Raw genomic sequence first — 13,343 nt, forward strand, 5'->3', positions numbered from 1 at the left:
TCTTCTCACGTCTTCAAGACGTGGTGGTTAATTAATTGTGAACCGGAATAAATTTGCCTTCATTAAAAGTTGTCAGAGCTATATGCCATGACATACAAGGTCCGTATAAAAAGTATCGGGAAAAGTTCCGGGAAAATGGATTTATTTCAGATATTGCTACAATGCCTCAAAATTCTTCAAAATACATCCCTTGTGCATCGATACACTTTTGCCAACGGCGTTGCCACGACACGAAGGCTCCCTGGCAGGCGGATTCCGGAAGGTCCTTAAGGGTCCGCGTGCAAGCCTCTTTGACGGCACTCAGGGTCCTATGATGGTGCCCTTTGGGGGAAGATTTCACTTTCGGGAACAGGAAAAAGTCTGCTGGTGCCAAGTCGGGACTGTAGGGGGGTTTGGGTACCGTCGCGATGCCGTTTTTTGTCTTTTTTATCTTTTGTGGCCGACAGAGTGTGGAGGATGAGCCCCGTGGTGGACGGCCGTCGACGTCAAGAACCGACGACAACGTGCAACGTGTGCGTGACGTTCTCAATTCAGACCGTCGGTTAAGTGTGCGCATGATTGCAGATCGTGTTGGCATTGATAAGATGACTGTGCACACCATTATCACTGAAGATATAAAATACAAAAGATATAAAAGGCAAAAACGGCATCGCGACGGTACCCCAACCCCCTACAGTCCCGACTTGGCACCAGCAGACTTTTTCCTGTTCTCGAAAGTGAAATCTTCCCCCAAAGGGCACCATCATAGGACCCTGAGTGCCGTCAAAGAGGCTTGCACGCGGACCCTTAAGGACCTTCCGGAATCCGCCTGCCAGGGAGCCTTCGTGTCGTGGCAACGCCGTTGGCAAAAGTGTATCGATGCACAAGGGATGTATTTTGAAGAATTTTGAGGCATTGTAGCAATATCTGAAATAAATCCATTTTCCCGGAACTTTTCCCGATACTTTTTATACGGACCTTGTATGTATTCATGTTCATAAAAGCCAGCCATTGGTCCCTGCCCTGAGCCAAATGAATCTAGTCCACACCCTCCTTGCTATTTATTTAAGATCCATTTTGATATTAAAATTCTATTTACATATAGGTCCTGCAAGCAGTACTGTAGCCGTTCATCATAATTTGGTGGACTATTTTGTATTAAGTTTATATTAAGTTAATATCGCAAAAATACAAACAGAGATATCCAGCAGATAGCCAACTTTCACACCAAGAAGTGACATAGTTCAAGTTTTGCTATGTGGACAGGAAGTAACATCTGGTACATTTCCCGGAATTCTGGCAGTTTCAGCAGAGTCGGAAAGTCTTTGGGAATTTGAGAGCTGACAGTTTGGAGCAGCTATAACTTAGAAGTAGGAGGGCCGGAGCCTCATCCCCTGATCGTAATGCATCAAGTCGCTGTCAACCTCAGCGTTAGGTCAGTAACTGCCAGAATCACACAGCAAAGCATCATGATTGGAAATTCACAAATTTAGGGGAACTCCTAGTTTGAAAACTAAACCAATGGCACATGTTGGAAGAGTGGATTTTTCTTGGAGTCTGGGGTTCGTGGACCTCAGGATTCAGAGAGAGTGCATTCCACCTCAGAGAGTCTTCATTCAACTTTCGGCCAAGTCAGACACAAAATTACAACTACGTCCCTTCAGTAAAAGTATTACAAGTTAAATACAGTTAAGTGTAACCATTAGAGTTTCCGTTCTATTCAGTGAGCTGGAGTGAATTAAATAATTACTAAGTGCAAACGTCTGAAGTGGTGTGACTGTAGTGTAAAACCCCGGGATAAGAACTCATCTCTACCCATTACAGAGTAGAACCCAGCTACTCCCGTCTTTCCCTACATGCGAGACACCTAATGGTAGTACAGGAACGAACTCCCGCCTACCAGCACCAACAGCCACAATTCTCCTCCCTTCCCGCCTAACTCTCGCCATCCACGAGAAGAGGAAGGAGGGCAGTAACTCCAGTGGAGGAGTCCAGACACGAGGTGCAGGTGAGCAGCAGCACCGGAAGGAAGGGATACAGGCAAAGAACTCTCGCCATCCACGAGAAGAGAGAGGAGGGCAGTAACTCCAGTGGAGGCGTCCAGACACGAGGTGCAGGTGAGCCGCAGCACCGGAAGGAAGGGATACAGGCAAAGAACTCTCGCCATCCACGAGAAGAGAGAGGAGGGCAGTAACTCCAGTGGAGGCGTCCAGACACGAGGTGCAGGTGAGCCGCAGCACCGGAAGGAAGGGATACAGGCAAAGAACTCTCGCCATCCACGAGAAGAGGAAGGAGGGCAGTAACTCCAGTGGAGGCGTCCAGACACGAGGTGCAGGTGAGCCGCAGCACCGGAAGGAAGGGATACAGGCAAAGAACTCTCGCCATCCACGAGAAGAGGAAGGAGGGCAGTAACTCCAGTGGAGGCGTCCAGACACGAGGTGCAGGTGAGCCGCAGCACCGGAAGGAAGGGATACAGGCAAAGAACTCTCGCCATCCACGAGAAGAGGAAGGAGGGCAGTAACTCCAGTGGAGGCGTCCAGACACGAGGTGCAGGTGAGCCGCAGCACCGGAAGGAAGGGATACAGGCAAAGAACTCTCGCCATCCACGAGAAGAGGAAGGAGGGCAGTAACTCCAGTGGAGGCGTCCAGACACGAGGTGCAGGTGAGCCGCAGCACCGGAAGGAAGGGATACAGGCAAAGAACTCTCGCCATCCACGAGAAGAGGAAGGAGGGCAGTAACTCCAGTGGAGGCGTCCAGACACGGGGTGCAGGTGAGCCGCAGCACCGGAAGGAAGGGATACAGGCAAAGAACTCTCGCCATCCACGAGAAGAGGAAGGAGGCCAGTAACTCCAGTGGAGGCGTCCAGACACGAGGTGCAGGTGAGCCGCAGCACCGGAAGGAAGGGATACAGGCAAAGAACTCTCGCCATCCACGAGAAGAGGAAGGAGGGCAGTAACTCCAGTGGAGGAGTCCAGACACGAGGTGCAGGTGAGCAGCAGCACCGGAAGGAAGGGATACAGGCAAAGAACTAATAAGTGACGAAAAGTCGGGCAAAAGGCAGTCACGAGTGGAGCACAACGTAAGGGGCCACACAAGGAAGAGGACGGTTACAGTGCAAAGAAGAGCACGTGTGGATTATATTCCAAGGGCATGTAATGCCCAACTTCAGCGAAAACAGGGTGTCAGATGTTATTACTGGAGAGACTCCAGTCTCCTTGGACGCGTGATCAGCTCGTCGCAAGGCCCTACCTGAACACAGGACAACACAAAAACAGAATGAACACATATAACATACCAAACACCTGTGCCTTCGAACCCACGATCCCGGCTTCCGCGTGACCGAAGACAATACATGTCTTAGACCGCTCGGCTACCGTGACCGGCCAGCCCAGTCATTACCAACAGAGTATTTCATGGCTTAAAATTTACATAAATTTGGGGGTGCACATACGCATAAAGATATGTAAACAATTATGTAGACTACAAAGTACAAGCGCAGTCTACTGCAAATTCCGTAATCTCCTCAGGCATATATTTATCAAAATCGTTAGGTATGCTACATTTCATAGCTGCTTCTTGTACTGTTACCAACAAGAATTCGAGAAACTATGTATTCGTTTCTTTCTTCGAAGACTGTTTCAAGCTATAAACGTCAAAAGTACTGGCAAATGTTCGTTTAATAAAATGTCACTGTCACTTGCCAACGAAATGCGATGAGTTGGGCAAATATAAATACCGTATATACGATAACGATATTCATTTCCATTATGTGCCGTGTCCTGAATTTAAATGAGTTCGTTCAGATGGTTGACTCAGTTTACGCTTTGCACTGTTAGAGCATCAATTCCTTCCGACAGAAAGACAACACAACCAAGACAAGAGACATGCCTGAATATAATACACAGTCCTTAGGTCGTTCAAACAGATCTTCTACCAGTTCCATACTTCGCAAAGCGAGCGGGGCGGCGCAATGGCAATGCGTCTTCAGCCCATATCAGAGATACCGGTTTGAATCCCGACTATTCTAAACCCCATTTTCATAAAGGCCAAGAACTCTCTGAAACCATTTGAACCGCTGACACGACGTAAAATAATGAAAGGAGCATAATTCAAATAATTTAAGAGGCCGAGAAGCTGGACAATTCAGAGGTTGAGGAAACCTCACTAGTAAAAACTGTGCAGAGAAATCATAAATTGTAAAACTGTCCTAATGATCCTTAAGAGGAATGCAGATATTTGTGCAAGAACTTGTTATTCACGTAAGATACCTCATACATCGAAATTCAAACCTGCAACGACTTCTGCATTAACCTCGCAGAATCAGTCGCGCCAAAATCAGAACATTTTGCTCTTGAAATATCTCACCTCCCACAGAACACAGCGCGTGACAAATGGGCAGTCTTGAATACAGTATACGTGCATATTGCTGGTCTCATTCTGCACGATTTCAAAGCAGCCATCACAACAGCACTGTAATGCACTTCTAGAACCCATGAAACACAATATTAGCGATATGCAGTCAGAGAACCCGCAGATACTGACACGCCTGCCATGTCAGTGAATATGTTACTTTCAACAACAGCAAGTTATGGTTTTCATTGCAATTCTAAATTACGCTGTAAGTTTCTAGTTCATCAAATGATTCTCCTTCTACCGGTCATTCTAAAATTGGGGTGTATTTGTTGTGGGTTATTTAACTATGCTTTCAGTAGAGAGACTATACAGTGTAACTGAAAGGTGCAGACAAACTTTGGCACGAGTCCCACATATGAAACAAACAAAAAAAAACTCCGCGGTTTTCGTCCGCAAGCGAACTATACCGACAGAGCGACCGCCGTTTGTCGGTGAAGTTAGTGTCAACTTTAGCGGACAGAGGGTGTTGCGTGGCCAGCGCAACGAATCCCCAAGGACGTTAATTTCGGTTTTTCTAGACAGGGGCCGCTACTTTTTCATTCAAGTAGCTCCTCAATTATCCTCACGAGGCTGAGTGGACCCCGTTCCAGACCCACTATTTCTCAGAAGATCTGGTAGCGCTGGGAATCGAACCCGGACCTGTGGATCAGTAGCCAGGAACTCTAACCACCAGACCACAGAAGCGGTCCCACATACCAAAAAAAAAATGTCCATATCAACATGTGTCCGGAAACGTTTAATTTGTAAGTTTTGGTTGAAAGAGTGCATTTATAATAAGTGCTCAAAATGAAAACGCTGTGGCGCTCTTACCTTTCGCTAGAGACGGCATTATCAACGTTCACAACTAACATCAGTGGTCAGAGGAGAATCCTCATTGTGTAATCCATTCTAGACACCCGAAGCAGTTCAGCATTAATGTGTGGGCAGGGACTGTTGCTGACTGGTAGGCCCGTATCTTTTGCCACATCGGCTTACAGACAACCACAACCGAGATTTCCTCACACAATCTGGCAAAGCTACTGGAAGATGTGCCACTGGCAGCAAGAGCACGAATGTGGCACCTGCATGATGATGCTCGGTGATGTGCGAGATGTTCTCAGTAACACTCATCATGACCGACGGATAGGTAAAGGAGGACACACTGCATGGCCTCCACGCTTGCCAGATCTGAATCCTCTAGGGACACCTAAATGCCCTTGTGTATGCAGCTCCTGCTGACAACGAAGAGGCACTTCACCACCGCACTGTGGATGCCTGTCAGACTTTCTGCAACTGCATCGGCATCTGTGAACGGGTGCGGCGGTCCATGATGAGACGTGTCGAGACTTGCATTCTCATGGAGGACATTTTGAGCACTTATTATGAATGTGCTCTTTCAGCTATAACTCACAAATTAAATGTTTCCGGACATATGTTGATAAGCACAGATTTTTCATGTTTTCGTATGTAAAACTCGTGCCTAAAGTTTGTTTGCACCTTTCAGCTACACCCTGCATAATGTCGAATGGTCGGATGACGATTATGAATTGGACAGGATCTGGAAGGAAGTGGTCGTGGTCTATTGTAGAGATCATCCCAGCACTTAAATGAACTGCGGAAACCACGAAAACGTCAGTCACAATAGCCGGTGTCGTGGCCAAGATTCAAATGAGCACATCCCGGATAAAAGTCCAGGCCGTAACCTGCTCGATATTGGTGGTGTAACTTTCAGGGCTCCTTATTACACTATTTCTCAACCGTCACGTGACCCACTCACGGCCGCGAATTATTGTCGTATTGCACATTTTCATTATATATAATATTGTGACNTAAACGCTATAATAGAGTAAATCCAATTGAACGCTACGACAAAATCGGCAGAGGAAAATAAGCAGTACTGAACGTTCTGGAATGAAATCTCGTGACATAATCAGGCTATTACCAGGCATTACAGAAAGCGGAAGAGGGATTTGGCCGGAACTTCGACTATCGCTGGAAGCTCCGTATCACGACAGCAACACTAATGCAGTGCGATGTGTAACAAATCTGCGAGACGCGGGCCTACTAAAGTATTTGGGATAAGTTTCAATAAAACAAGACTGTACATATTCTGCATCTGTTGTGTGGGCGTGCATGCATAACCCGGTTCATTTCTAGAGTTTCAAGTAAATTTACTGTACAAACGAGGGATGTGGTAGGGGAGAAACAAGCACAAATCTACACGGATAAAGGTATAATGCAAAGTTGTCCCTGGTCTCAAACTATTAAGCACGACGTCATGAAGACACGGGGCAATGCAGGTGTAGTTGACCTCGGCACTAGTTGGAGGCGTGCGGTCAGCTTCACGGCCTTGACGCTCGCTTTAAGATCGATACACGCTGGATAGGATGCCGTGTCGTCACCAGAGCCGGTCTGGAAGCTGTGGAGAAGAAAAAAACTCTTGCCTCTGCCTGGACTCGAACCCCGGCAGCCCAAGCCCGTCGATATACCGACTGAGCTATCCCGGTTCTTCTTCGCTATAATGGACCTCTCAATTATAATAAAAATCCGTCTGCGCATTGTAACAAACTGGCTGCAGCAGCATCTACACACTTCACGTTTGTCAACTGAGACCAGGGCTTATTAAACGTTCAAAATTCCGAAATGAGGGCAGAGCAAATTTTAAAATTTAAAAACAGTTCATGAGATTCAGCTACTTGAAAGAGTACGTGGAGGCAACCTCGTTATAATACACATGAATTTACAGCTCTTTAGCTCCTTGCCGAAAAGCATCACTAGTTCTTAACAGAAAATAAAAAGCACGGCTTCAAAAACAACTTCAAGTGCAAGCTACAGCATATTAATGCCATCTGAAGACTCCTACAGGCTACTTCCAATTCAAACGAACATCATTCCAATTAATATATGTCTAAACACGAAATGTGGAATCAGAATTCAAAGAGACGCGAGTGCGACCGTCCTTGAACAGCGTCCAAAACGATTTATCATCATGATCATTTATACCAGAAACACCCCGAACCTTGAATAAACTGCTTTAATTTGCTGATAATCATGAGGATTCAGCAAGTGACCACCTGAATTAATTTTGAGAGTCCGGCAGGATTCCTAACAGTTTTTACACATACAAGTGTAATCAAGTAACACCAATTTGGATATGCGTCATTTTAAGTGACACTAACCTACTGCTAGTTCTCTCACAGAATTTAACTGGTTCCTATTGAGTCCTTTCTTACTTGGCTTAATTCCTTTAGTTCCGAGTGGAACACAGGGCTCCTGTGAAGCTTCTCTATCTTCTCCTCTGTTAACCTCTCTCCAGGACCTTCTCATCTGTTATTTCCTCTTCTATTGTCATTCTCCAAGTCTTCCCTGGCCGCCCTCTCCTAGCGCCTTGAGGGTTCCAATCTAATGCACCCTTTTCTATGGGGTCCGCTCCATCCCATTTTCTCTTGGTTCTTGGTTTGCAATCTCCCACACTGACGGTGAGCGGTGGCGCACAGCATGAGAAGTGCGGCTCGAGCGCCCAATCTGCCAGTTCTTGCGGTCTCTGCTGTAACTACTCTGATTATCCTGGGGTGGTCGTGGTGTCGAAAACGGCGAGTTAACCGTACGTCCCTCGCCAAAATTATTTAATTAAAGGAATGAACGACTTATGCACTGTTTAACACCATGAGAGACGCTCCTCCGGTGAGATACCACCCCGGGACCGTCTAGTTGTAATTCAACTTCCTTAGGCTTAAGAGTGTCGCTATTGTCCCTAACGTCGCGTGTTTGCTTCTGGTATCACAAACCCATGAACTGACCCTGTGCGAGACCGGCCAGGAGGGGTCCTGGGTTCCCTGCTCGTGTGCCTTGAAGGCCTACCAAGGTTTATGGGCATCTCGAAAAATACGAATGTAGGACAGATGCTGGGCTCGACCCTTGGCTTTCTCTGTCATTTTTCTTGTTTTCTTTTATGCCCACTGGGGACTTGTAAAGAGAGGGCAGTTGGTTATAGGGAGCGGAGGACGGTGGTGAAATGCAAACAAAGAACAGAGAAGTGTTTTACAGCAGGGGTAGCGAGTAGGATGGACGGAGCGGCTAGCTTGGAGGACAATGTAAATATTGATCACTGAATAAAACTTTAAATTAAAACTGCAATACACGGTGTGTTCTGGAGCCCCCGGATTCATGAACCCCGAAGTGTGCTCCACTCCCATCTCCGAAGCACCCGTATCCTGAGATAAAGAACTCGAAGCTCGAGCAACAGTCGTGGCAGCTGTAGGTCGGNGCTAGAATGTACTCAACCAGAATGTTTATTGAGTAGGTGTATGAATACAACAGTCGAAAGGAGGGGGAGGGAAGGTTTCTGTAACTGCCCACTCTAAGCTCCGGCGCCGGCTTCTGGGCTTCACTCGCTGTACCCGTGCGTCATGGCTGCTGGTCAGGCCCCACATGACGGACATCATGACCAACTTCACCAGATATTTGCCTCAGACAATATACAATACAAAATGTGTTGCTTCACAGTTCATTGTTACAAATTCTACAAGTGACCGTTCTTTCCAATATGTTAATATACCCATGGCAATAACGGCCTCAGAAAACGCAAGTAAAACCATGTTCCAGGCACTTCTCCGTCTTACAGTTCCATCAGAGGCCATTCACAGAGCCACCCCCCCCCTCCCTAAATCCATGCACCCATATCCGCTGTATATTGTTATGTTCTGCCGATATGATTACGAACTGCGGACAATCCCAGGCAAATTTCGAATTAAGAAGCAATGACTGGAGTGCTGCTTTTTGTGCAGTTTGACTGTCGGATAGAAGCCGATGCCCCATTCATACACTTTCTATTTTTATTCTTCGCTGCATATGCCTCGGTACCGGGATAGCTTCGATTCCAGGTAGGGGCAAGAGATTTCTCTCTCGAGAATACCTCTGCTACCTTTCCCGGGCCTTCTATACAATGGGTACAGGGGACAGTTTTTTTCCGGAGGTAAAGCGATAGGGACGTGAAGCTGACAGCCCACCTCCATCTAGTGCCCTACGTCTTCATGGCAAGGTACTTTCATGACACAGGCCTACACTTCTGTCTAGAACACTGTGATATGACGGCCACAGCAGACACACGCTGCTCCAATATTTGGTTTGGGTCTATCCTTACACTTGATAAACCATCATTTCCTGCAAGGTTGGAACGCGACTTCCCGTTCAGAATGATCTACCGAGATTATGATAAATGGTTTACGAGTGTAAAGTGGCATTGTTTTATCTGAACCCATGAACAGAGAGGGTTCCTTATTCATGTCAGAAGCTACCTCTGTATGCCTCCCGCACAGGGACTGCATTCTGCTGCTCACAAATCCTGCACATTCACTATAACAATACAGTCCAGTTAGCATCTTCACAACCTGTTAGTATAAGATCGGTTTTAACATGATTATTTTCACTGTCCGATCTTCTAAACTGTGCACTTTACTATAACTCGCGGTTTCTTCTTCCCGCTAAATAAAAACAGAGTAAAGATGCACTCCCATCTGGAACACACACTTCCCGCGTGTTCTTTGCCGAGATTTTCCTACTAGTCTATTTCCTTATAAATAATCAGATCAAAAACTATACCAACATTTTATCTTAACAATAATTATACCTCGCCACGTGCCACTCTGCACGAGAGACATAACTTCGGGGTGACCTTAAAGTAGACACAAGTCAAGTACATTATTTCAGTCCACGGCGGCAGACATACTAATAATAATAATAATAATAATGCCATTAATCACTAGCATCTATTTCTTGTTGCTATATAAAACCCATGAAACAATATGCACACAAAATGGGGTTTTTAAATATATATAGGAATTGTGTTAACCGTCACACAACACATACACTCAGTTTTAAAGTGTTACAATTTGATCTTTATTCCTGCTACATGTTTCGGTCGTATAAGACCATCATCAGGCAGTTATATATAGGAATACGTTGAGTTATTGATCTTCCGATATGGATCCATACCAGTGCTACGTATCATATTACATACTAACAGACAAAATTTGCCTCAAGTTGGCGTTTACAATTAAAGTAGAAGATAGAAGATACAAAATAAGATAAAAGATAAAATGTAAAAGTATACCATATGTCAAGATTTGTGTTGAATAAGCGTATAATAAGAATATTAAAAATATTAAAATTTTTAAAAATGCTTAAAAATATATTTAACAAATTTTTAGTATGGTAGATTAAGAAATACTTATGCCAACTTAAATACTAAGGTTCCATTGCTACAGTGTAGAAACTGGGCACGTATGTTGTTTGTAGGTCTTGTAGAAACTTTCTGCATAGTAAGCCCGGTCGTGGAGCCCAGAGACAAGTTTCTATGATGTACCGGTTGTTACTGTGTGGTATATCAGATATGCAATTTTCACGATATGTCTCGTTATAGTACAGTATGGCGCATGCGTTTGTCTGGGCGTATATACGTTCGGTGTGTCCTACACTGTGCGTTGGTTCGATGGTGCGGTTTTTAAATACTATTAAAGCAGATTGTACAAATGGTGGCCACTGTGCATGGAGTTAAACCGATGAAGGCGTAATTATGTATTACCTGATCAGACGGCGGCTGCTGATTCCGCTGCTCCCGTGCCGTTACGTGCCCGACCACAAATCTTGACGGGGGCAACCGAGACACTGGCATTGCGATTATTTTCCTGATCTACACTGGCACTTGCTGCACACGCATCTACACTCGTGTCTGATCTCTCGCCTGTTCCTCTCAAACTACAGACTGCTTTATCTCACTGAACGGTTGAAAAGTGAATATACCGTAAATAAACTGCAGGCTCTCTGAACGACTCGTTTCTCTATATTAGCAACAGTTGCACAGGAACGTGCTGCTTTCTGATGTAAGACCAACCCATTCAAACGCAATGACGGAACTCAGGTTCATAAATTCAAATTTTAAAATAAAAGGAACTTATATAAACCGAAAGACAGAGAAAGTGCGGGAAGAGATCTGAAACTATGGAATATCCGTAATAGCCCTAAATGGTCTCAATAGGCCCAATACTAATATTAAGCCGCCTGAACTGGAATGCTAACAAGAATAAGACAGTTCAACCCTGTCGCTTCGATTACTGCCTTCAACTTCCGTTTCCTAAATAAGGAAGTCCGCAAACCGGTCTTCCTGTACATGACGTCCCTCCTGTCGTTTAATCGAATTAAGTGAGTAGGTTATAGCAGTGCTTCTCAACCGCCGGGCCGCGGCCCAGTAGTGGGCCCTAGCATCAATTATACTGGGCCGCGAGAGGATCTTCTGGAATTTTTCATTTTCATTTTATAAGCATTTTTCATGAATAGTGGAAATATTCTGAGGAGAATAATATTTGTGTCGAGAAGCTCAGACACAGAACACCTAAATCTGTGTAGCAAATGTCAGTGGCCAAGCCGCGTATTTTTAAACATGGAAGTATTCATGAATGATCGGGAATTTTCAGACATCCAAATCTTTCAACATTCGGGAAAGGCAATACCGATGTTTGTGACCAGTCATAAAAATTGCCTGCAAGGCGATTACAACAATGGGCGGCATATCCTCTGTTCTCAGAACTGAGCGACATAACATCTGTGTTGCAAATGTCAGTGACCAATCAGTAAGGAAGTATAAAGAAAATGTTTCCACTGAAGTTGAAGATCAAGGCAGTCTGTATCCAGTTCTCAAATCTAGTGATACTGAATACTGTTTCTTCGCAAGTTTGCATTGCAGTGTGTAAGTGCTTGTTTCGAAACCTGAGAGATTTAAATTTTAATATGAATAAGAGACAGGGGACTTTGTTTAATTTTGGTGTTAAGAAAGCTCGTATTGAAGGTGTTTGTGACGCAACAAGTACTGATTCATCCACCTCAAGCTTACATAGCTATCTTCAGGATGTACAAAATGAAGGGAAAACCACCAGCACACAGAAGAAAAAGCCTTCATCAATTCGTAAGTACATGGACAGCTACTTAAAATTTGGTTTCATACAATGCCCTAACACTGACCAACTGCCACGACCTCAATGTGTCATTTGTGCTACTGCTCTGGGAACTGAAGCTATGAAGTCATCGCGACTTACCCGACATCTCAACACAAGACATTCCGATCTAGGCAACAAACCCACTGAACTCTTCATGCATACAAGAGATGAACTTAAAGTAGAAGAGAAAATTATTTACCAAGCTTCAACCACTGACACTTCACTTCTAACGGCATCCTATTTAATATCACTACAGATAGGTAAATGTAGAAAACCATATTCCACTGGGGAAGAACTCATTAAGCCTTCTTTGATTGCTGCCTGTAATGAAGTATTAGGCCAGTCTCTCACTGCCCTTGTTTCAAACCAAAATCATTAAAATCAATTTAATAATACAAAAATCAATTTTACGCTGAATAACATACAAGTTTTTGGTGATCAGCATAGGATGTCAATGAAATTTAGCACAAATTAATTTAATGGTGTTGGTCTGAGAAAACTACAGAATGCTACAAGATTTCATTAGTCCAATGATTGATAACTAATTTAAATGTAATTTAATGTTTGTCAACATGCCACACCGTATACATGAGTGTACTAATACTCTTTATGATTGTGCTATAATTAATTACTAATATTACGTTAGCTTAATGTGTGAACTTTAACAAAACTGGAAAGGTATTTACGAGTAAATTTGTTGGGACTGGGCCCTCGTCTTATAAAAAAAGAACTTACAGGGCCGCGGTCTCATAAAGGTTGAGAACCACAGGGTTAGAGGGTCCAGCTGCTGAAACGCAGGCATGTTCCCCTTATTTACTAGCAAAGGTAATCATAATCAAGGCTGCGACCAACAACTCTGTTTAACACGGCAAATGCCATCGTACCGAAAGTCATGAGCAACTTTTTTTGCATGCAACCTGGGAACAGCAGACGAAAGAGAGTACGGTGGTAGGTGGAACCAGCTGTTGTGTTAACCTTCA

The 13,343-nt window shown here is 44.6% G+C and overlaps 1 protein-coding gene across 1 annotated transcript; it reads left to right on the forward strand.

The window, feature by feature from the left end:
- Nucleotides 1-407: 407 nt before the first annotated feature.
- Nucleotides 408-890, forward strand: LOC117282682. Its single transcript, XM_033753303.1, has one exon. It carries the CDS (start codon nucleotides 408-410, stop codon nucleotides 888-890), a length of 483 nt encoding a protein of 160 aa, XP_033609194.1.
- Nucleotides 891-13,343: the final 12,453 nt, after the last annotated feature.

This window comes from Cryptotermes secundus, unplaced genomic scaffold, assembly GCF_002891405.2.
Source record: "Cryptotermes secundus unplaced genomic scaffold, Csec_1.0 scaffold947, whole genome shotgun sequence".
Lineage (NCBI taxonomy): Eukaryota > Metazoa > Arthropoda > Insecta > Blattodea > Kalotermitidae > Cryptotermes > Cryptotermes secundus.